This window comes from Carassius auratus, chromosome 7 (genome assembly GCF_003368295.1).
Source record: "Carassius auratus strain Wakin chromosome 7, ASM336829v1, whole genome shotgun sequence".
NCBI lineage: Eukaryota > Metazoa > Chordata > Actinopteri > Cypriniformes > Cyprinidae > Carassius > Carassius auratus.
The window spans coordinates 17,411,367-17,434,146 of NC_039249.1; the positions used below are offsets into that span (position 1 = coordinate 17,411,367).

The 22,780-nt window shown below is 37.0% G+C and overlaps 1 protein-coding gene across 3 annotated transcripts in view; it reads left to right on the plus strand.

Annotated features, from left to right (window-relative positions):
- Positions 1 to 22,780, plus strand: part of LOC113106131 (VPS10 domain-containing receptor SorCS2) — a 166,635-nt gene that overhangs the window by 46,470 nt on the left and 97,385 nt on the right. For all 3 annotated transcript variants that reach the window (XM_026267758.1, XM_026267757.1, XM_026267759.1), the window contains exon 2: positions 9,629 to 9,696. In XM_026267758.1, the coding sequence (XP_026123543.1) occupies positions 9,629 to 9,696 (68 nt within the window). The remainder of the gene's footprint in view (positions 1 to 9,628; positions 9,697 to 22,780) is intronic.

The following is a 22,780-nucleotide window of genomic DNA, read 5'->3' on the forward strand; positions in this document are numbered from 1 at the left end:
AGCCGTTCCACTCGAGAGCAAACGAAAGCTGTTTTACCTGAGATCATTCACTTATCATTCACACAGTAGAGAAATGACTAACTAGAGGCAGCAAAGTACCTATAAAAAGAAAAGGCAGAAAAGATGGACATAACATTGATCAGTTACACACACACACACACTCAGACTCAGGTCAAAGCTGGTTTTTGGTCTTGTTTGGGTCTCTTTCCCTTTAACATGTTTACACAAAGGCTGACCACCTTGAAACATAGTGGAAACAGACAAAATAGGGTGGTCACACATTTACAAAGTACTGCTTGCAAGTAAACATAGAAGAGACTCTCCAGCCAGTTAAAATAAATATCTATCACCCTTTTTCTTCCATACCACATGTTATAGAGTCCATGATGGGAGATTCTATACGACCATGTGAGCAAGCAAAAGAACCCAAAACTCACCCTCATGTTGTTCAAACCCTGTATGACTTCCACAGATGAAAGAAATTCATACAGGTTTGGAACAACATGAGGGTGAGTTTCCATCTAAGAGATCCCTTTAAGAATTTGTTTAATGCGAATTAAATGGATTTAATTTAATTAACTGTTTATAGGGAGAGGCATCAGACAGATACTGTAGAATAATATGAAGAGGAAAAGTAAAGCGAGAGGAAAGTTTTAGGGGTGAGAGGGCAGCAGTGAGATGCTTTACTCCTGGGAGTCAGACAGGCTTGTGTGCACAGTTTAATGGAGTGAAGAGGCCAAAAAATACTTGATTCAATTAGCCATGAGAGCATTAGGCTGAGCTTCAGAGATCTCTCTATGCTCAACCTGTTTACATTGCTCTCCACTTAACCTTGTGTGGTCAGCATATCCCTCTTAATTACTCTCTCATCAGATGGATTCCTTTCTAGTGGTCAGTGTAATTTCCCCTAATCCAGATAAAGGCTCACATTGAAGTAATAGTTTCATATGTGCACGGCCAATCTAGACTTCTTGAGACAGCACCAGCACACATCAAAGAAGACTCTATTAACTGAGGCAATGGTTTTTGCTTTGTTTGGAAAAGATTAGAGGTTAAAGCAAACATTGTGGGTGTTTATATCTGAGGATTTGAGTTTTCTCATGTCATCTGAAGCTATTGGCTCCTCTTTTAAATAAAGCTGAATAATTACTTTTTTTCCTTCCATCATATTTCATACAGTTCAAACATTACACGCATTAAATCCAAGGAATTAGAATCATTTGTAATGGATCAGGGTAAGAAATTAATCTGAATTTAAATGATTTAGGTTTAAATGATTAAACACACACACACACACACACACACACACACACACACACATATATATATATATATATATATATATATATATATATATATATATATATACTGTATATATACACACACTGTAAAAATAAATCTGTAAAATAGAAAAAGTACAGGCATCTCATCACACACAACATTATCTATACATTTTTTGGACTTCTTTTAACTCTAAAACAATGTAATGAAGTGTAATATATATATATATATATATATATATATATATATATATATATATATATATATATATATATATATATATATATATATATATATGAATTGATGATTGCATCTAATTGTATCTGACTGAATCTTAAAAAATGAAAACTGCAGCATCACAAATTAACATTAATTAAATGTTTTTTTTAAATAATTTATATCATTCTATTTCTGTATTCTTTTCTATTTGTTTTCTTTTGTCTTTCTTATTCTGGTCCCACTCACGATTTCTACCCCACAAGTTTGTTTTGTTTGTTTGCCCTTTAATGCTTATTGTTCAATTCCAGTCATTCTTTTTGAATTTATATGTTTGACTGAAACCTGGCGAACTGCAAACATTTTCGTTAAGGAGCGTCATGGCACAACCGCTTCAGTGGAGCGCGCAGCTTCATGCGGTCCGCCTTAAGGGGTCTCAGACAGAATGGGGTTCACATTCCACTGCTTTTTAAGGCAACCCATTTCAGAGCCTAAACAAAGAATGCAGACCCAGCACACAATGCTTTGTTGATAAGTCGGAACATTTAGTAGTTATGTGTAATGTATTCATTTCAATTTGATCTGGGGCTAGTCCAACAGCTTCAGAACTTCATCCTTTACACACAAGTACACAAATAAGTGAAGACAGATAACATTGCTAAACGTGTCAGGAAGAAGCTTCATGCCCTGAATGCTGATAATGAGACAGGACAGTTTCAGTGGAAGACTGATATTGGGATCATGTCGAATTTAAAGAATGTCAAAAAGAAATATAGATGGAAATGTATTGTCAAAGATGTATTATTGCCATGCATAGGCAATAATCTACCAAAGCAAATGAGAACTGATGGGGTGAGGGGTAGATATGCGGGGTACTTATTACAACGTAAAGGGGGGATTGAGAGAAAAGGATTACTGTGTTGCAAAGGTGACAGCTGTTATGCCAGTAATAACAGCTGTGTCCACTATGAGCCTCTCTCACTGTGTCTGGCTGAGAAAAGCCTCAACTGTCAGCATGCCAGGAGGCCTTGCCAGTTCATTATAAGCCTACTTTTCCTCTTAGTTCATCAATGCACCGATGCAGGCCATTCAATCACGTCTTAAACACATGCACACAGCACTCACAGTTAGATACTCTGTGCTTTCACTTTTGTTTATATTTTCTCTCAGATTTAAATCTGAATCTGGCTGGATTCACAGGGAGTGATGGGAATAAAATCACTGGGAGGAAACAACACAGCTGGACAGTGGGTCTGTGGACACTTTTCCTGCATTTTTATGTCAATCACATGATGAGTGTTTATTGGCAGTCAGTACTTAGGAAATGTATAACCATTATTACAGTGTCTGTAATATTTTCTGTGCATTTTCTATGTGTATTTATTTGATCAAAATATAGTAAAAACAGTAATATTGTGAAATATTACAAACTGTGTTTAAAATCTTAAAATGTAATTGATACCAAATAAATTTTTTTCAGTGTTAAAAATGCCAACAATTTTATGGTGACCATGATATTTTTTTTTTATGATTTAATAGAAAGTTCAAAAGAACAGCTCTTTCACTTTTTGACGAATTGAATGCATCCTGAATAAAATAATAAAATCAAAAGTATTAATCTCTTTAAGAAAAAAGAGCTGTTACTTACTCAACATTTTTGAATGGTAGCCTGTGCCAGAAACAGTAATACAAAAAACTGTTTTTCATTTGCTTTTTAAAAACCAATATAGAGTAGAGTTTCAACCAATGTGCTCATTTAAGCCTTTGCAATGGCAGAGACGCTATATTGAAAATTATTGTAATTAATTGCTATGGCAAGAAGAATAAAATATGTAGCTGCAGGTTGTTCTCAAACATAATTTCATTTTAATTGGACATTATATATCTAATTATACTTTTAACATGAACTCTGCAATGAAAAGTGTGGCATTATGTTAAAATTCCTGAAAGTTTCTTTTCAAAGTGCATTACGAGACACATGCTTTTGGTTAGCTAACCTCCTTGATTCGAGCAGATCGTTTTCTACAGACAGACACATCTGTACACTAATTCTCTCATAATCTCACATTTCTGAGATTACATAGTCAATGTGTGATTGATGGGGGAGAGAGCTGTGTGCCGGTGTGAAGTAATCTTCAGGGGTCCATCCTAAAATCCTGAACTTCACTCCACAGGATTATGGGTAATCAGCCTGGGCTGGATTAGCATCTGTCACATTTTAACTGGAGTACTCTCCAGTTAATGTAGAGGAACATACATTAGACATTTATCATTAGTATCCCCGTTCCAACCAATCAGTCGTTAATTTGAGAGACACTGTGCAGTCATTTAAATCGTGAATGGCTTTCTGTGTATCTTTTTCTATGTGTGTGGTCTCACTGCATCAGACATATTAGTTGAGGGGTCGTGCATTCTTGCGAAGTGATTTATTTCCATGTCTGGCTTTATAAGAATGACTTTCAGCACAGACTCGGTGAATTATTTTCCCTCTCTATCACTTGATTTACTGCACTTCAGTGAAACGCCAAGTTCATTGGAATGTGGAATAGTGAACTGAAGTCAGTGCTCTGTGCAGTCACAGTTCACATGTGGTATGTTTGCCGTGATGCCTTATTCAATGGTGCCTCTTGTGGCATTGTGTTTGTCCATTCAAGTGTCGTCACAGGCTGGTTGACTTTTCCCCAATAAATGTCACCAACTGGCTGAGAAATGGCGTTCTCCCAGAGCTCCAAAAAAGAGAACTTTTTTCTCGGCACTTTTTCACAAATTTCACAAATTTCAGGAAAATCAGGCTCTCCGAGTATTGCTTGAAAAATGCGCTGGCAGTTTTTGGAGCAGCCTGAGAAAGTATGACAGGAATAATACATTTCTCTGTCCTCTCTTTTGTGTTTTGAAGCACTTCAGGCATTAGAGAATGAAACATGTAACATAGCCAGCAGGAGGAGGAAACTCACAACCGCAGACAGACACGGGAAGGTCAGGCGGTTCATCAGTGGCCCCCCTTGTGTCCTACTTGAATGCATCCCTAAAGAAACACAATTTATTCAAAGAGTCTCCTTTTAACAAGGTTAGAATCTATTCAGATGTTTGTCTCCTTTTCAGGGGCCGTAAAACAATAAAAAACAACAACATTAACATCAAAACAGCAAAAGAATCGATTGAGAACTGTAATATCCTCTATAAAACGTAGTCAGTGAGACCAGTAATTGCTTCCATAATTTATTCCATATTTTTTATTTATGATTATCAGTGTCTTACGCACCTGCACTCCGTCTCGTCCTCTAATTAGTACCAGATTTATAGTGTCCATAAAAGATGCCCTGCAGAAGCCTTATGTGGAGGCGCTGTACTTGCTGTCTTTCAAGCAAATTGCAGTCTTTCCTAGCATGTGATGTACTGAAGATATTTCTAGACTAAAAGATTTAGATGTAGCTAAAACCAGTTTGCCAAGCTGATCTTCTGGGATGAGAGCCAGTGTGTTGGTATAAATGCACTGGGATCACAGCTCTTTTTTCCTCAGAAGGTCTCCGATAGAGAGTCTGTCTGCTGCCGTGCGGTGGACTGATTGATGGCTGCCTATACTCGTGCCTCTATCGCCATTACTCACAGCAGCAGAAATCGTTTTCCCCCCAGCAGAACTGTGACCCCCTCGTCTCACAACAGAACAGATGGAGAGACAAACTGTAGACCTGACTTTTCTTTAGTGACAACATTTTATGTCACTGAAGAAAAACCCCTTTTGACTTATGGATAAATGATTTATGAGTAAAGGCTTCTGCAATGCAGCTGAGAAAGGCTACAAGAGGCGCTTTTATACTTTTCCTATCTTGGCGAGCCAAGTCTGTGTGTGTAATGCTCGAGGCATTTATCTGCTTTTATGCAGGACAGTGATGGTGACAAATCCCAGGGATCTCTGCTGAGGTTTGAGAAAAAGCTTCAGTGTCTCCGTTATCCTTTTTTGAAGCGTGCACCACACTGTTAAGCATATTCTATCTTCTCAAGTAGTGTCTATAGAAGAGAACTGTATTTACAATCACACTTTTTCACCCTGTGCAGCTTCTGCTTTCATCGCTCCATTGGAAAGTTGAAATTTTAGTCATAAAAATTAAAGATGCATGATATATTGAAACTATGTTTGATATTGTTCAACATTAGATTTTTTTAAAGCAGTAATTCACTGTTTGAAAGATGGCCTTTTAATGGAAGTTGTCTGTCCATGCAGTAGAAGTGTGGTTTTATTTTTTTCATGTAAATAAATGAAAGGGAAAATCAAAGTGTTGCTTACATTTAAACATTAAAGAGATTTCTCTGCAATAAAAACATAATGCCATTTTCAGAACTCAAAACGACCTATGCATTTCTAATATGAATTATTATTTACTACTGTTTTGAAGTGCTCAGATTTGAAAACAGGAAGAAAAATTCTTCTCAACATGGCCCTTAACATGCTTCATTGTCATATTGAATCAAGAAGTGCGTTCTGCTGAAAATAAATATCAATTTCTCATACTGTGTATTATAATGTGATGCATAAATCACTTAATGCACTTAAAATGACTGATATGATTGATCTTTTTTTGTCTCAAAATATTATAGAGAACAAGAATCTAGTCAAGAATCGCTCTCTATAACAGTATTTCTTGTCCTTATTGCTGATTCTGCTGTTGTATTTCTTTGTCTGCTCTCACTTCCTCTTGGTAAACAGATAAACTGAGGGGATGCCACCAGAGTACCTGTGTATTAAGAAAGTCATCGCTTCCCTTCACTCTCAGCTGATGTCAGCTTTATTATTGCTCAAAAGTAAATGATGTGAAAATCATTCTCTGCATGCTGATATCAGTAAGAAGTTCAGTGGGCTCTGCTCTAAGCTGCTGATCATCAGTTGTTCTTTTCCTCAAACTGTATGTGCATGATGTCAGTGAGTGGTTCATTAGTGTTGTACTGCAGACAGACTCTTTCCAAAGGCCACCATCTGACTCTTGTGCGGGGGCACTCGGCCCCCTGGGTAGGCTGAGAAAACTGTTCGCTGTGTAGCCTGAAGCCAAATGCGCTGTGGACAGCTAATATTTTTTGATTAGGTTCAGCATAATAAATTCAAAAGGAGTTTTAAAAATGTTGTCTGTATTGATGAATAGGGCAGATTCGCAGTTGTTGGTGGTCAAATTGTGGTATTTATTTGGGAAAGCACAAATGCCTTCTGTCTTGTTGAGTGAATGTAGACCGCTCGTCCAAGGTTTAATAAATGTTTTATTCATCACCAAGTTATAAGGTCTTTAAAAATCATAAGTGGAAAGGGATACTTGGTTATTCTTCCAGATACAGCTGTGTCTGCAGTAACAGTGACCCTCAGTTTCTTCAGTGTTCCCAGAGAGAAAGGTTCTTTACATTAGTTACAGATCACATCTGGTAAATAGTTATGTTCTTGACAAATTAGCCAAGAGGATGTCTGGGGGCCTGATGCCTGAGATGCTTTTCAGATTTGTTTTGATGGAAGTTGATGATAGACAAAGAGAAGGACAGAGAGAGAGAAGGGAAAGGAACTTAATATGTGGAGTAATAAAGCATAAGAGGCCGACTTGGTTTGAACAATTTTGATTGTGATCAGATGGGTAGTTTTTGATCAAATCAAAAACATAAACAAAAAACAGATTGTTGATTCATACGCACTATTTGCAGAATTACAGTCAAACACATTTAATAAGTTTGTTCTCACTTATGCATTAACTTTTACAAGTTTGGGCCCAGCAAGATATTTTTTTAAGGAAATAATATGCTTTTATATAGCAAGGATAAATTCAATTGATCAGAAGTGACAGACTGTATAGTCATGTAGAATGTCACAGTAGGTTTCTCTTTGTTTAGCTTTTTAACTGAAATGTCTATGTGTGTAATCACGGTTTCCACAAAAAATATCAAGCAACCCAACATTTAGTTTTTTTAAGTTGTCAACACTATATTTTAAAATATAGAAAAATACAAAACCATTATTTAAATTTTTTTTACTGTATTTTGATCAAATAAATGCAGGCTTTCAGAAAGATAAAAAACTGGTCTTAACAGAAATATTACAGCGAATAACAGTGTATGGGAATAAAAAATTATTTTTTGAATAATTTTGAATGATTAGCAGAATGAAGCAGGAATTATAAAAAAAAATTTGCTTCAAAAATATTCTGGCTCGAATGCAATGCACTTTATACAGTATTTTTACATGACTGCAGGAATAACTTAATTTTTAATGAACTGGGTTTTGGTACAGTTCGATTTGAGACCTCCCATGGATCACAGTTAAAGGTTAAAAAAGCTTTTTGGCCATACATAACCTCCATACTGTTAAAAACCTTTGCTTTTCTGCTCACACCTTTCTGACCTTTAGCGCCTCTGTCTTCTGCAGAGGGAGGGACAGGCTCAGGGCAATAACCCTTTCAGATCCTCCAAGCAAAGCCCAAGGCTGGACCGGTCCACACACTTCCTGCCCCATCCCAGTGCTGACCTGTCAATTACTCTGCCAAGGCCCTGAATCTCTCTGACCCTTTTTCGTGGCAGTGCTTTTCCGCTGGGCTTTGCTGTCAGAGACCCAGTGTGTGAGGCAGCAGAGAAAGATAAAGGAGACACACAGACACAAGTCATCCCCCTTCACTCACACTCTACTGATTTGTTACTGCAAACTCAGGCATCCTACTAACATGAATAAAAGATAGGAGAGACTTTAAGGATACACCTCACACTGGCTTTTATACCTCACCAAATAGACCAGAGGAAGGCATCATTTTGAGTAGCCTATGTGTGCGTGCTCTTGATCATCATGTGTTTGTCACCTCAGTGCACAAAAAAAAAAAAATAATAATAATAATTTAACGTCCATTACACAAATACATTAAGTCCTGGGATTGAAACCCCTTTTACAGAGATATAGTGGCTTTCATTGTGAAAATACTTCAAGGGAAGTAGAATCACCCTGCAGAAAGAATCTTGTGGTGGAGAATACAGTAGATTTCATTGTCTGCGTTGCATTGATTGAAGCAATTATTGGCAACCTAATCAACAAGTTAGCTGCCTTTTTAAGCTTTGCTCTTGCTAAAATGCCACAACACAAACAAATACATAAAGAAATCCCTCAACATAAATTCAAATTATCAAGATGTCACTATATGCAATTTCAGAACTATTATAGTTGTGTATCATACTTGTTGGATTAAAAATATACTAAAATGCAACTGATGAAATAAAGCCATGTGCTGCTGTTTATACTTGTCACCCCACTTGCATATTTCATGTGTGATTTTTATGGTTTTATAAAAATGAAAAAAAAAAAAACTCTTGAAGAAAAAGTCATCAACAAAATAAATGAACTGTGGTGACGTCATCAGAAAATCTAAATCTAATCTGATCCTCGTCATCAGCTGGCATTTCAGCAATGTATCTAATCCAGACCAGTTATGAAAGACGTATTTTGTGTTTTGGATTTAGAGGTTGTAAAACAGCTAACCTGCTGTTTTAGATACTGTTTCAGTATATTGGGCTTCATTTTAACTTGTACATAAGTGTTTAAATCTGGGACTGTAGCGCAATACAGGCCATCAGCTTCTGTCAGTCTTAGCCATATTGCTAACTCCCTGCTGCCAGCTGAAGAAAATAACTTGGCTTCATGCTATGCTCATCAGTGCTATAGCAACTGCTTGCAGTGCAGTCAGTCCTGAACATTCAAAAAGAGTAAGTTAATAGCAGAAGCTAGGAAGCTGTTGTCCATCATGTGGTTATGGTTTGATGGATCTGTCAAATGAGGTTAGCATATGCTGTTTCTAACACCACAAACACATCACGCTTCTATGTAAGTCCGAGCAACTAGACACTTGCAGTGATGTCTCTCTGCTGTGTTTAGAGAACATTTTATCAGCAAATTTAGTTTGTCAGACTAAAATGTTTTTCGCAGATATGAGATCCTACAAGAGAAAGGAGGGTTGAGTGTACTTAATGTGTTCGAATTGCTCCATCTTACACACATTTTCAATGTGATTTTCAAAAAAATACTGTATTTTTTAATAAAATTGTACATGACATTTGTTTATATGTATGTGTAAATATAATTATTTTGTTCAGTGTTTAATGACAGTTTTTTATCTCTTCGTAGGTCATCCTCATTCTCACTAAATATTACCATGCAGACTCCAACAAAGTTCTTGAGAGTTCTCTTTGGAGGTAAGTGACAGAAGATTTTTGTTTGAATTTAAGTTCAAACACTTACAACCTACAGATTCAGACACAAAAATGACTTCAGTCAGAATAGAAACAGTTTTTTAATGGTGGGTTAGGAAAAAAATCCCTTGTGGCACCAACAGTCAATTTGTAATTCAAATGATTTTCCTTTGAGAAGCTCTTCTATTGATTTATTTTATGCCCATTTTAGATTTATCATGGAAAATATTAAATGCTATAGCTTCAGTCAGGTCAAGTTAAGCTTATCACCCTTCAACCATGTTTGTGAATTTTGTGCGGGGGAATAAAACGTTGCCCCTCTTACAGGTTGTACTGCTAAATGCAAAACAATTGAAAAATTGTATTCAATGTGACAAAACCACAATACACACAGTACAGACAGAAAATGGCTAGCTATTTACTTTACAATATACAATTTGTTTGATTTTTTTTTACTTCTAACCTCTGTATTCACCCATTATCTGTCTTCAAACATATCCATTTATTATTTGTTAAATAAATTACATACAAATGATACAATAACATTTTACTGTATAATTTCTTTAGATTGTATTTAATCTGATCGTTGGCTAAGAATAAGTAATACCCTACGTGAATATGTGGGTTTCCAAACAAAAGATGTAGTATGCTAATTAAATCTGTACTGGATTTTTGTAGTAGGGCAGAAATTATTAAAGATGAACAGCATGATATATATTTATGGTATAAGACTGTCACTGTGATTTCTGGTCCATGATCACTTCTGCTCCTTATACTGTACAAACAATAGTAATAAGCATTGCTAGATAATAGATTACCTTTTTGAAAGAGAATGTTTTTATTAACATGACTGCTTTACGGTTTTAAATAGTTACATATTGGATTAAATAGTTATAGATATTGAAATACATTATGAATAATATAATTGACATAAAAAACGTAGGGTATTTCTTTTATTTTTTTCTCAAAAGTTGAACTTATTTTATCTTGGGAATTGTGTATTTAGAATGTCGTGTCATTAATGAGAAGCTGCAAAAAATTGCAAGATGCGAGTGTAATGTCCAGATGCATCCATCTTCTATGCATTTACATAGAAAAACACTGGAAAGCTAGTGCAATGTGAACAGCTCCTGAAGCTCAGAAGAGAGGAAGAGAGATGCCAGTGAGGGCAGGACTGTTGTCAACAAAGACAGAGCTCAGGTAAAGAGGAAGAGCATAAGGCAAGAGGAGAATCCAAGAGCAGATGCCAGCGAAAAGAGAGTGAATGTAGATGACTGAGGTCTTCGTTTCTTCAGTTCAAAACATTCAAGCTGGCCGTCAGCAGATCACAGCTGACCCTTGTTGTAAAACGTTTCACCCAACAGGTTTAGACTGTTTATGGGCTAAGGAAAAGGTCCCTTATGGAAAGAAAACAGGGTTGTAAGAAGTAAATACTTTCCTTTGTTAAAGCCATGCATCTAAGAACTGAAGTTCATGTAGACAGCTTAGCGAGTGCATCATTTAGAATCGACCATTGTTGATGCCTGGATCTCTCTCTTGTGTTGGTTTCTGCAGTCCTCTTGGGTGTGATACGCGGGTCCAATGCCTCTGCAGTGAACTTACAAATGACTTAATAAGGACTGCCTAGGGCTTTCCTGGACCCTGTGCTAATTGCTGCACACTATCCACTATTAGCAACTAACCCTGACCGTGTAATGACTGCCAGCCAGGGCTTTGTAAACCTTTCTGGGTTAGGCAAAGTTAGGCTTAATCACCAGTCTATCATGAGAGAAACTTTTTTTACATTTATTGTGGGGTTTAAAGATTGAGGCCACTGAAGTGTGAAAAGAAGATGGAGCTAAAAATATAGCGCCACATATGGAATGCTTGATGCCATGCTTGTTCCAATGCTCTCATTAGCCTGTCTGTCTGAGGTTGTTACGAGGGTGGCATTAATTTTACATTGGGGCTCAGAATGTATCAGTTGCACAGCTGCCTAATGACCAGGTGGAATGCTAAACACTGTCTTTTTCCCAGCTAGAGCTTCAGCTTTCTAAGGACCCCATGTTAGATGCAGGCACACATAGAAGAAATGTGCACTGGAGGAACTGAAAAGAGGGTATGCTGAAAAAAGAAAGTGCACAAGACATACTTGACATGTGTTTGGGCAGGTAGGGTACCTCTGTGGCCATCTGGATATTTCTTTATGGCAGGAAGGTGAAATTACAGTTCAGTGCTTCCTTCTTCATTCAGTTCATGACAGTACATCAAAGAGCTTCGTGCTCTTTTTCATTCAGTTATTTGAGTCATAAGGATATCATATTACTTATGTCTCGTATCAAGTGCTGTATTCAACGCACTCGAGTTGTCTTACGTTAGCACATGGTGTTTGTCCAGAACAGTTGGTGAGAGCGGCCGCTCTACTCTCTTGCCTCTCATGCAGGAAAATGTTTCACTAACACAGATGGCTTTCCTAAAAAAATCAGTGTTCTAGAATAAATGAATCGAATTATTAAAAATGTATTTTATTTTATTCATGATATTCATAGAGCCGCCGAATCCCAGACTTCAAAGACTGGTCCGTCATTAACCAGACAACCAGTCTTTCTCTACAAGTCATTCAGTGAATTGCTGTATGTAGAGTCTTCCGTGTTGATGTTTTAACTGTTGTTGTTCAACTCATAAATTATGCACTGACATTATGATGGAGCGGTCTGAATTTAAAGACACAGGGAGCAGATAAATCACATTAAACTGGAGATTTAAATTCAGCTCAGGCCACGAGGCTTTTCATTTGTTTGAAATTAGAACAGTTTATGTCATTGTTTGCCAGTTATTGTACTGTTATTTGGAGAGCAAATGCAATAACAAAGTTTCTAGCAGGGCTGTTGTGAAGGAGAATCGAATAAAAATTTTGATTAAATTGATAACAATGAATTTCATCTATCACTGAGAAAAAATGCCAAAGAAAGATTTGTTACATTATTATGGCAGATGATTAAATCTTATTTTCATAACATTAATCATAAAGGAATATTGTATTTTGGTATTTTTAATAATCAGTCTGCATGTACTTTCAAAAACACGAAGGTGGTACTTCAAGCTTGAATTGCTCTGATGGTTGAAAAAAACCCTTTTGAAGAATTTATGTGCTGGGGACATGATTAATGATGTAGTTTGCTATCACATTATTATTTTTGAATAATTAATCACACTATATTCAGTCGACAGCCCTAGTTTCTGGATATATTCCCGATACATGATTGCCCTTGAATGTTTATGGCCATTAGAAAGTGCGGGGCTCCTACATAATGCAGGTATAATGGCAGCGTAGAATCTGAGCGATCAGGGTATAAAAAGAAATACATCAAAGCTGACTCAAAGACACCTAGAGAGACACCTTAATAATGCATGATAGCACTAGTCCTGGCAGACATTACACACCTGAAAATATCCTCATCAAATATGCTGCATTAAACTCCACATATGTATGATGCTCTACTCTGTACTGCTATTATTATTGGTTGGGTTGGAGGATGGATTCTGGAGGAACTGACAGAAAGAGTGAGGTAAGCAACTGTTCACACTGCGTAGTAACGCTTCATCTTGCTGATGTCGTCTTACCTTAGCATTTTATTTTTGCAACCAATCCTCTATAGTATCTTTAACATGAGCTTTCATTTTTAACTCACTCTGTTTCTACGCTACTGCTCTTTATTTGTTGTTGTTGACCTTTATGTCAGTAGAGAGAGGACGAGAACACAGCAAGTCCCAGTGATCAATGAAAATGTGATTATATGTGTGTGTGGGTTTCCTCTGAGGTCTTGGTTTAATTCCCTATTGAGCAAAAGAGATGTTTATGGCAGTGGTGATCTTCTCCTGAGGTTCTTTACTGTGATTGAAAATGCATGTTTCAGTGTCAGTGATCTCAAATGTAGCACTATTTATATGTTTTGTTTTTTTTCAACCACAGTCTTTATGCAAATTTCTATTTATATCTAATCTAAATATATCTAAATGATCCAATGGTCTGAAGCGGGAAAACTGCTCTCGTTTGAACTTGACTTAAGTACAGAGTCAGCAGCCAAACAAGCATTTCTCAACCAGCAGCCCACGGCTGGCGAGCTCTCACTTGGCGTTCCCTAATTTAAACCATTTAGCATTGATGGTGTTTCATCTCTGCCTGCGCTTTCACCAGTGCACATGAACGAGGTGAAGATAGTGATATTTTTGCATACCAGGCATATCACGTGTAAAGTTTACCCTTTTTAATTATACTGATAAATCACTGAACACCTATTATTTTAGTGGTGTGCACTTCGTCAACTGCCAGTATAATAAGATGCTCTCGCAACACGTTTTTTTTAGAGTATGTGTCTATTTTTAGTGTCAAAACGCAATTCAGATGATCCTAAATTTATTGAATTCACAAACTGCAATGTCAGTGTTGTTACGTTTATTTGTGTTGCAGATGTTCCATTTTGTTTCCAGTGAGGTACTTCACCTCATCTTCACTTATAGATGTGAAAAAATGAGGTCACTCTGGAATCTTTTCAAATGTTGGCAAAAGATCGTCCAAGCTTGGTAAATTATCAAACTTAGACTTCTGACTTTGTGAAAATGTTTCCAGTTTAGAGTATCATATGCAACAGACATTTAGCGATTGGAGCGGGTGGTCTTTGGGCATGACTTCTGACGCTGAGACTAATAGCTCATTATTTTTAACAGTCCAAAAACACAAAATTTGGAAAACCCTTTTTTTATACCTGCTATAACCCTCTTGAGGCCCCCTGAGGAGACAGTTTGCATTCGCACAGCATCCTAAAATGGTTGTATTTTCCTGATAAATGTGATTTTGTCCATACACAGTTCAGTTAGTTTCAGTAGTGATTATTAACTATATACATATTCAGTATCCAGGATGTGCTGTCTGAACAAACCTAACTAGACAACAATTTTTTTTTTCATTTTGACTAAAATTCTCCATCTTTGATATTTACTTCAATTACATTTACTCACAGCTATTGTGAGAGCAGAATTGGCCTTTTCATTATTTGTTTATGCAGACAATATTTGAGCTGCTGCTGTAAGTGGTTTATGACGAGGACCATTTAAGAGTCCCATCTATTGTCAGACTGAAGGAAACATGCTTGATTTGAAAACTCCTTGTTATTTCGTGTAGATTATGATGATTTTAAGGCACTGCCTCAACATATTAATAAACATGCTTTCTATCCAGCTTATAAAAGAGCCAGTGTGATTTTTTTATTGATAGCTTTTTTCCTGATGTATACAAATGACCACTTCTCAGAGTCACTTTAGCAAACTCCAAGTCGCGCTGAAGCTGATTGTGCAGTTTTGAGAGCACAGACGCAGGCGGCATGAATACATTCTGATGTGTTTATCTGGAGTGCGCCGCAAATAACAGGAGTGCGCGCACTGAGAACAGACAGGGGGCTGTTGTGCATGTAGACGCAGGAGTACACCCACATTCACACGCTGGATGCGGAGCAGCACTTCCAATCACACCTTTCAAATGCATTTTGTGTTTCACACTCTCTCACACATAACTCACACATGTCTTGTGCAGATGGGATTTATAATTCATGTGTTCTTCACACATCTTTTGAACTGCTGAAGAAAGATTGCCAAGAGACATTCCCCCCCATCATGCCTCACTAACACACACACATAATTCTCAAGGGGATTCACTCCTCCATAATACATGAAGAGATTCTCCAGCATCCCATCAACCCCCACCCCTCTGACCCCCTGTGCCTCCGACAAGTGTAATTAAGGGTCCTTGGGGGAGGAAGAGGGAGCAAAATGAAATCACTTCAGGCGATGCCTCCCGGGCCACCAGTGAGCGCTGTCTTTTTTTAGAGACTTTAAAAACTGATTTTAGTATCTCAATATCCCAGCTGTTCATGTCTTTGCTTTATTCCTTTCTCTTCTATTTGTTCCTACCTCTGTTCTACTTGCATTTATCACAGCAGCTGCTTCTCTCCATCGCTCTGTATCTTTGTTCTTCCAGTCACCTGTCACTCATCCCACACAGAATCAGCACAGAAAGCTCTGCAGATTTCCACAGAACAGGAACAGCTATCATTCACAGAGTTTTACACACCTTCCCACCTCCTCTGTGTTTGTTTATTGAATATTTTGGCTTTTTTTTTTACCATTGCTAGGAGTGTAATACTGTCAGGTCAGTTTAACCCCATTTATCCATTAGTTTTACTACAATGGTGAGCAACAGGTTCTGTGTGTGTTGTAAGAAGTCGCTTGAGCCCACCAAGTTTGTATTTATTTATTCAAAACCACAGTAAAAACCTGAGTTTTCAGCAGCCATTACTTTAGACTTAAAATAGGTGATTGTCTTCACAAACGTTTTTTGTTATGCTGGTTGAAAGTCTCTTCACATCCTGATAGCAATCATTAAGTTAAGTGGTTTAAATGTATTTATCTGTATTTATATATTCTGTGGAAGGCCTAGGACTATGAAATGTACTTCCAATGAAAACGTTCAGTCCAAGCATTTTAAATAGCTTTCCTACCTGTCAACATATGTATCCGCATACCTCTGCAGGTATCTGTATCTGCATACAGGATATGTCATCAGCGTTTTCACGCACATTGTGCAGACAGAACTAGAATGACAGACAAACATCAACAACCCGGTCTTCTTTCCTGTTATTGTAGTACTTTTAAAGTTTTCTCACTGGTTGATGACTTATGATGTAGCCCAGCGGTTCTCAATTCCAGTCCTCACACACATATTTTGCATGTCTCACTTAGTTAACACACCCGATTCAGATTACCAACTGGTGAGAAGTGAGTTACGTGAATGAACTGTGTTCCAATCGATATGATCCTTACTAGGTGTTCATTGATCTCCCTGAGCAGGGGTTTACTTTACTTCGAAACATGGGCTGGAATTGGGAACCGCTGATGTATCCTATCATAGTAATGTTATATCTGGTATGGATAAATGATGACACTGTCTGTGAGCAATAAATGCGTTCATGGACATGGCTATGGACGCCGATTGCAGGATGGGATGTTCACTTTCAGTGCTATCAGGCTAATGTTAGCATTTTCCAAGATCTCCTTTTGCACCTTTAAGTCTCAAATCTTTTAGAATTTGTTCTAATATGATGATTTAGTGCTGAAGAAATATTTTTATTTATATTATAATTACTCACCCTTATGTTGTTCCAAACCCATAAGACCTTCGTTCATCTTCTGAAAATAATAATAATAATAAGATATTTTTTATGAAATGCAAGAGTTTTCTGACCCTGAAAGCAATGCTACAGAAATGTTCGCAGGCTCCATGTGTCATCAGTGGTTCAACCGTAATTTTACGAAGCTGCAAGAAAACTTTTAGTGAGCAAAAAATTTATATAAATAATAATGACTTCATTCAACAATTCTTCTCCTCCAAATGTCTTCCGCAATTATCGAGAGTACCTCTGCATATAAACAATGCATATGTGTGATGTTGATGATGTAAAACATGTATGTGCTGAGCCTTGTTTATGTGCAGAGGAAGGTACAGTACATGCAGGCATCGTCGTATTCTCCAAAATGGCAGAATACTGCTTTGAAAGAGAAGAATTGTTGAATAATGTCGTTATTTTTGTTTTCTTTGCACACAAAAAGTATTCTTATATATTCGTAAAATTATGGTTGAATGCTCTTCGTTTGCATGTGCCAGTGTTTACGAATAGATTATATATATTTGTTTGGAAATGTTAAAAAAGTTAAAAACAATTTTTACATAACATTTTCCTGATTAACAAAAGGAAGTATATATATATATATATATATATATATATATATATATATATATATATATATATATTATTTAGATGTTATAATCAAACATTATTTTGTTTTACTGACACAAATTAAAAATGTTTCTCATCAGTCTTATACACCTAACAGTTCTTTAATAGTAAAAGTTGTAAAGCCCTTGCTTTAGATCATAGTGCTAAATGTTTCTGTCATGACTTATATGATTGAGATTTCCTGTGCTTCAGTTTGTAAACTCTGTACTCTTCTGCAAGAATCTTCCTCTTTCCCTTCCTCACAGCCTCCGAGTTGTTAAATAGTTAATCCATTCTCTAGCTCCTCTCCTGCATGTGTATTGTAATGTTATGGGTCCATTGCACCACACTGGTGTTTCTGAAGAATCTGGTGAGAAAAATAAGATCTGTAAAAAAAAATAAACTATAGGTCTGTGTCTGTAGGGTGTTTTTTAAACCTGAACTGAAAGACCTTCTGTGTTCATGTCTTTCTCTGTTTCTCACTCTCACACATGCACATGCAGAATCCTGGAAAATGCGGCTTAGCGAAAAAGGAAAGAAAGGTCCTGGGAGACAAAATATGCAAGTTCTCCACAGATCATCCTAGAGTCTTTTCTCAAGAACTGAAATCTGAACTGTGCTCTATAAAGTTCCCATGTCTATGTGGTTGTGTGTGTGTCATAAGAGCTAAAAGCGGCAGTAATGAGGGAAGGTGATGATGGCGCCATTCACAGTGACTCTTTTTACACCTCAGAGCTGCTAATGATGATAATAAAGGGAAAGAAACACAAACATGCTCATGCAAAGTAATTTCAATATCAATATCTCATATTTGTGTCCATGTATGAGCAGCCTTTGCTATGATTTATGCAGTGTAATCTTGTTAATTATGGCAATAAAGCTTTGAGTTTTGAGAAAGATGTTGAGCGTTGGTCAGCAAGATACTGAGTAAACCAGATAACTGGAAAGACTGTAATTCAACAGATAGTCCCCAGCTGGTTTCGTGCACATTTCAAGTGGTTTTGCATTTCCTACATCAAGGCTGCTGACTCATAAATACTTTATCCACTCTGCTCTTTCTGTGGAAGTGAAAACTACAGGGTGTGGGATATGATAGACGGACATAAGAGAGTCTGATAGGTTGTTGTGTGACAAAGAGAGACGCATATAATCCGACCTGCTGAAATGTCAGTTGAAATATTGCTTGGTGTGTAGGTGTGCTTTTTAATCATTTTGCAATATCTGCCCCCACTAAAATCGTTTTTTCAAGCGGATTTTTAATTTACTGGTGGATTTTTTTCTGACGTTGTAAAGACATGCAGTTTGACATTCATGTAATTATGATGAATTAATGAACTGAAATAAATTCTTAATCTGATAAATTATGAACAGTCAAGAAAAAAGAAATTCCACAATTAACTAGTGTCCGGCAAGGCACTGTCTACCACTTTTATGACATCTTTTGAGTTTTGGGCAGTGATTGTTTCAAATTCATGGTGTTTTATTTTTTTTTCAGTGACTATGATCTAACAACTATACTTCAGTATGATAAGACACACTAAGCTATGAACAATGGAACATAGCAAAAACTATAATATTAATAATAATAGTATAACCCTAAAAAAACTACGTTTCTTTGTCACTTCCAGTGGCATTTTTAGCCCTGAGCCCTGGTCTGCTTCTAAATATCATCAAAATAAAACAATATGAGTGAATTCACTGCTTTGAATATATGTGAAAATCTGAATGTATGTGTGTAGGTTTGCTAAGTCTATGGGCAAAATTGTCCCTAGAAGTGAGCTGAATCAATGTTTTAATGTGTTGCTGTGTTTTATTTATCCTGTAATCATTATTAATAATTAGCTTTATATGAAAATACTGTAAGTGCATGGTTCGCCCTCCTTTAGGTTAAGTAAATGTGTGTGTGTGTCTATGTGAAAAAGGAGAAAAGAGGGAAGGAAAGACATGTAAATCTGGAATGTGAATGGTTTTTGAACTAGCTGAATGGAGTCAAATGCGTCGCCATCTGGAGAGAGTTTCACATTTCTGTGAAAATTCCTTCAGTGACGAAAAACAGACTCGAACTAAATTACAGGCAGCTGCTGCTCTGAAAAACACATAGGGTTGAGTGAAGAGGAGGAGAGAGTGAAAAAACGAGTGTCCCCACAGATTTGTTCTTCATTTGCTTTTGAGAAAACTGTGAACGCATTCAGAGCTCAAAAAAACAATGGCGCTTCTCTTGCCTCACACGTTTCCTATTTACCCTCTCCAGTATAAGCGCTTGGCTCGTCACCAGCAGGATTTCACCCCCTCTTTATGTTGCCGAAGTGAGGCTGAAGTTCCGGACCTCACAGCTCAGGGGCTAAACGGTGCTGACAGAGCCTCTGTAATTACGGGACACATGGGAGTTGTAGTTCTCTTGCTCTCGCCCTGTAGACGCTGAAATGATCTATAGGTTTGTACAGGTTAAGTACAGTAAAGCAGAATCATAAAGATGTTTCTGACAGGTGGTTAAGAGAAGATCTATCAGGCATGTCTTTGTGGTGTAGATGTATGTCTACAGCTGCTTAGATATGCATATACACACACTTTAATTTTTTTTTTCATCAATACCCACAGCTCTTCTCCTTCTCTCTTTCCTCTAGACATGAATAATACATTCCTTCATTTCCTTGGCCCATTTTCTGACCACACACATGCTCAGCACTGACCGTAACAATTTATTTCATACCAGATTACTTAGATCTCACCATAGAGCATGTTTCTGTATCGCAAATGTCTGACAGTATTCAAAAAACTGTTCTTATATCATCTCACGAAGTGCACTGCTGTCCCTCGTTTCGTTTAGGGCCGTGTTGTGCTCTGATTTGAGTGGTCTCACATGGGTCGGGCTTTGAATCGAAGCCCTCGCACACACACAGACACACACTAATGCTCAAGAGTGAGTATTCAGCACGTTTCAGATGCGAGTTTACCATGGTGCTGTAGGCTCAGTGGGGAGCGCTGAGGATATACAGTCACACAACACGACACAACATAGAGACTATCCATCTCTCTCCATTTTCCAACAGACAACCTACTGTGTGTGTGTCTCCATGTGTGTGTTTGGCAAAGGTGCTTGGCAGACAAGCCCATCAATGCTGTGAAAGTGTTTGCCAGGCTTTTATCAAACACCTCTGCTGGAGCTCATTGATTCAGCCCGGCAGGGTGGTCAACCAAAAGAAATCCTTGGTTTAACTTCAGTGCATTTGCTGTGCCGGTCTCTTGTATAATGACATGCGTTCTTGGAACAATTTTTTGTTAAAAATGAACATTGTAATACTACATAGTTAACCTGGCTGGAGATATAAAGCCAAACAACATATGTTATTACAATTAGATTTTTTTATCACTCTCTGAGGACTATTTGAGAAAAACAAAACCCCTGATAGGAGTTCAGAGTATGAAGAGACCTTGTTGTGCTGCTGAACACAGCATACTTGGACAGCGGCCTAGCTTCAGTCAGAGACACAGAAAGCTCACTTTGCTGTGATCTCGTTCTCTCACTCCTTCTGCTGCTTACTTTAAGGTTAACACCTACACACTAGGGTTAACCTTAAAGTAAATAATGTAAAATAATGTATTTTTATACATTATTTTACATAAATAATGTATTTTTATAAGACTAACGTCAACAAATATTTTTGTTGTAATCTAGTAATTGGATCTCATGTGACCTAATGTAAGAGCCTGCAATAATGCAGTTTGACCAGTGTGGCGCTGTAGCACAAGACTGTAATTCAGCTCTCCTGGATGCTTTTCAAGAGAAGAAGGGCAAATGCAACCGAACAAACCAGAAGCTGTTGAGCGGCGTTTGGATGAATATGTAAATATATGCTGTGCGCTTTCCTCTCAATAACGAAATAAACACAGCAAAAACTGACAGCGATGTGAATGCAGCAGTTAAAAACACATCTGATTACAGCGATGTGGATGTTTGCACGAGCTCTGTAGTAAAGTCCAGTCATGTAACGTTTAGGCCTGGGCGATATATCGAATATTATCGATAATATCAGAATCATTTTGACGACAATGTAAAATTTTAAAATATCATGAATATCGTTTAAATTCATGCATACTTTCGCAAAAGAACATGCCAAACGTCCAAAAAAGGAAAAAAGTTATTGCGGACTGCTCTACACTCCTCTACTACGCGAACTCTCATGAGTGCGGTTGCCAGATATAATTTATTTGAGTTTTCATAATATAGACAACGAGAGAGTGTATAAGTCTTTGGTATTAATATATATATATTAATAATATATATAATATATATATATATATATGTGCTTCAGCAAATTGCCAAGAGGGTTTTTAGTGGTAGTGGGAACAGTTCGTGCCACAGAGCTTCTTTTAAACCAGACAGACTTCTTCTTAGCTAAAACTTGTTAAAAAAAAAAAATAATAATAGTAATTATTTCCCCAAGTTTTTATATTATTTAAATGCAAATGCAAACATATTGATATATATATCGTAAAAAAAAATTCTATACAGAGATATCATTTTTATGCTATATTTTATCCAATTATAGCCTAAAATCAAGCAGCCATAGTCAGTGTCGATTTCAGTTAGAATTACAACTTGATTTTCTGTTATGAAGCAGCTCTCCAGTGTGGAGCTAGCTAGTGATAAAATATTTTTATTAGTGGGAAAAAAACATTATTTCATTAAAGTGATGGTTTTTCAAAGATCAAAGCTTGATCTAGCTCAGGACTGTTTTGATTATCATAACCCTATAAGGTATTTTAAAGGGTTAATTCACCCAAAAATTTAAATTATGTCATTAATAACTCACCCTTATGCTTTTCCAAACATGTAAGACCTCCTTTTTATAATATTAAGATATTTTTGATTTAGTCCGAGAGCTCTCAGTCCCTCCATTGAAGCATTGAAGCTGTGTGTACGGTCTACTGTCCATGTCCAGAAAGGTAAGAAAAACATAGTCCATGTGACATCAGAGGGTCCGTTAGAATTTTTTGAAGCATCGAAAATACATTTTGGTCCAAAAATAGCAAAAACGACGACTTTATTCAGCATTGTCTTCTCTTCCGTGTCTGTTCTGAGAGAGAGTTCAAATCAAAGCAATCTGGATATCCGGTTCGCGAACGAATCATTCAGTTCACCAAATCGAACTGAATCGTTTTAAACTGTTCGCATCTCTAATACGCATTAATCCACAAATGACAAATGTCTTTCGGACAGTTCAATAAACCGGTTGAAGAAAACGGTTCACCGGTTCTTTTGCGCTCAACGTAATGGC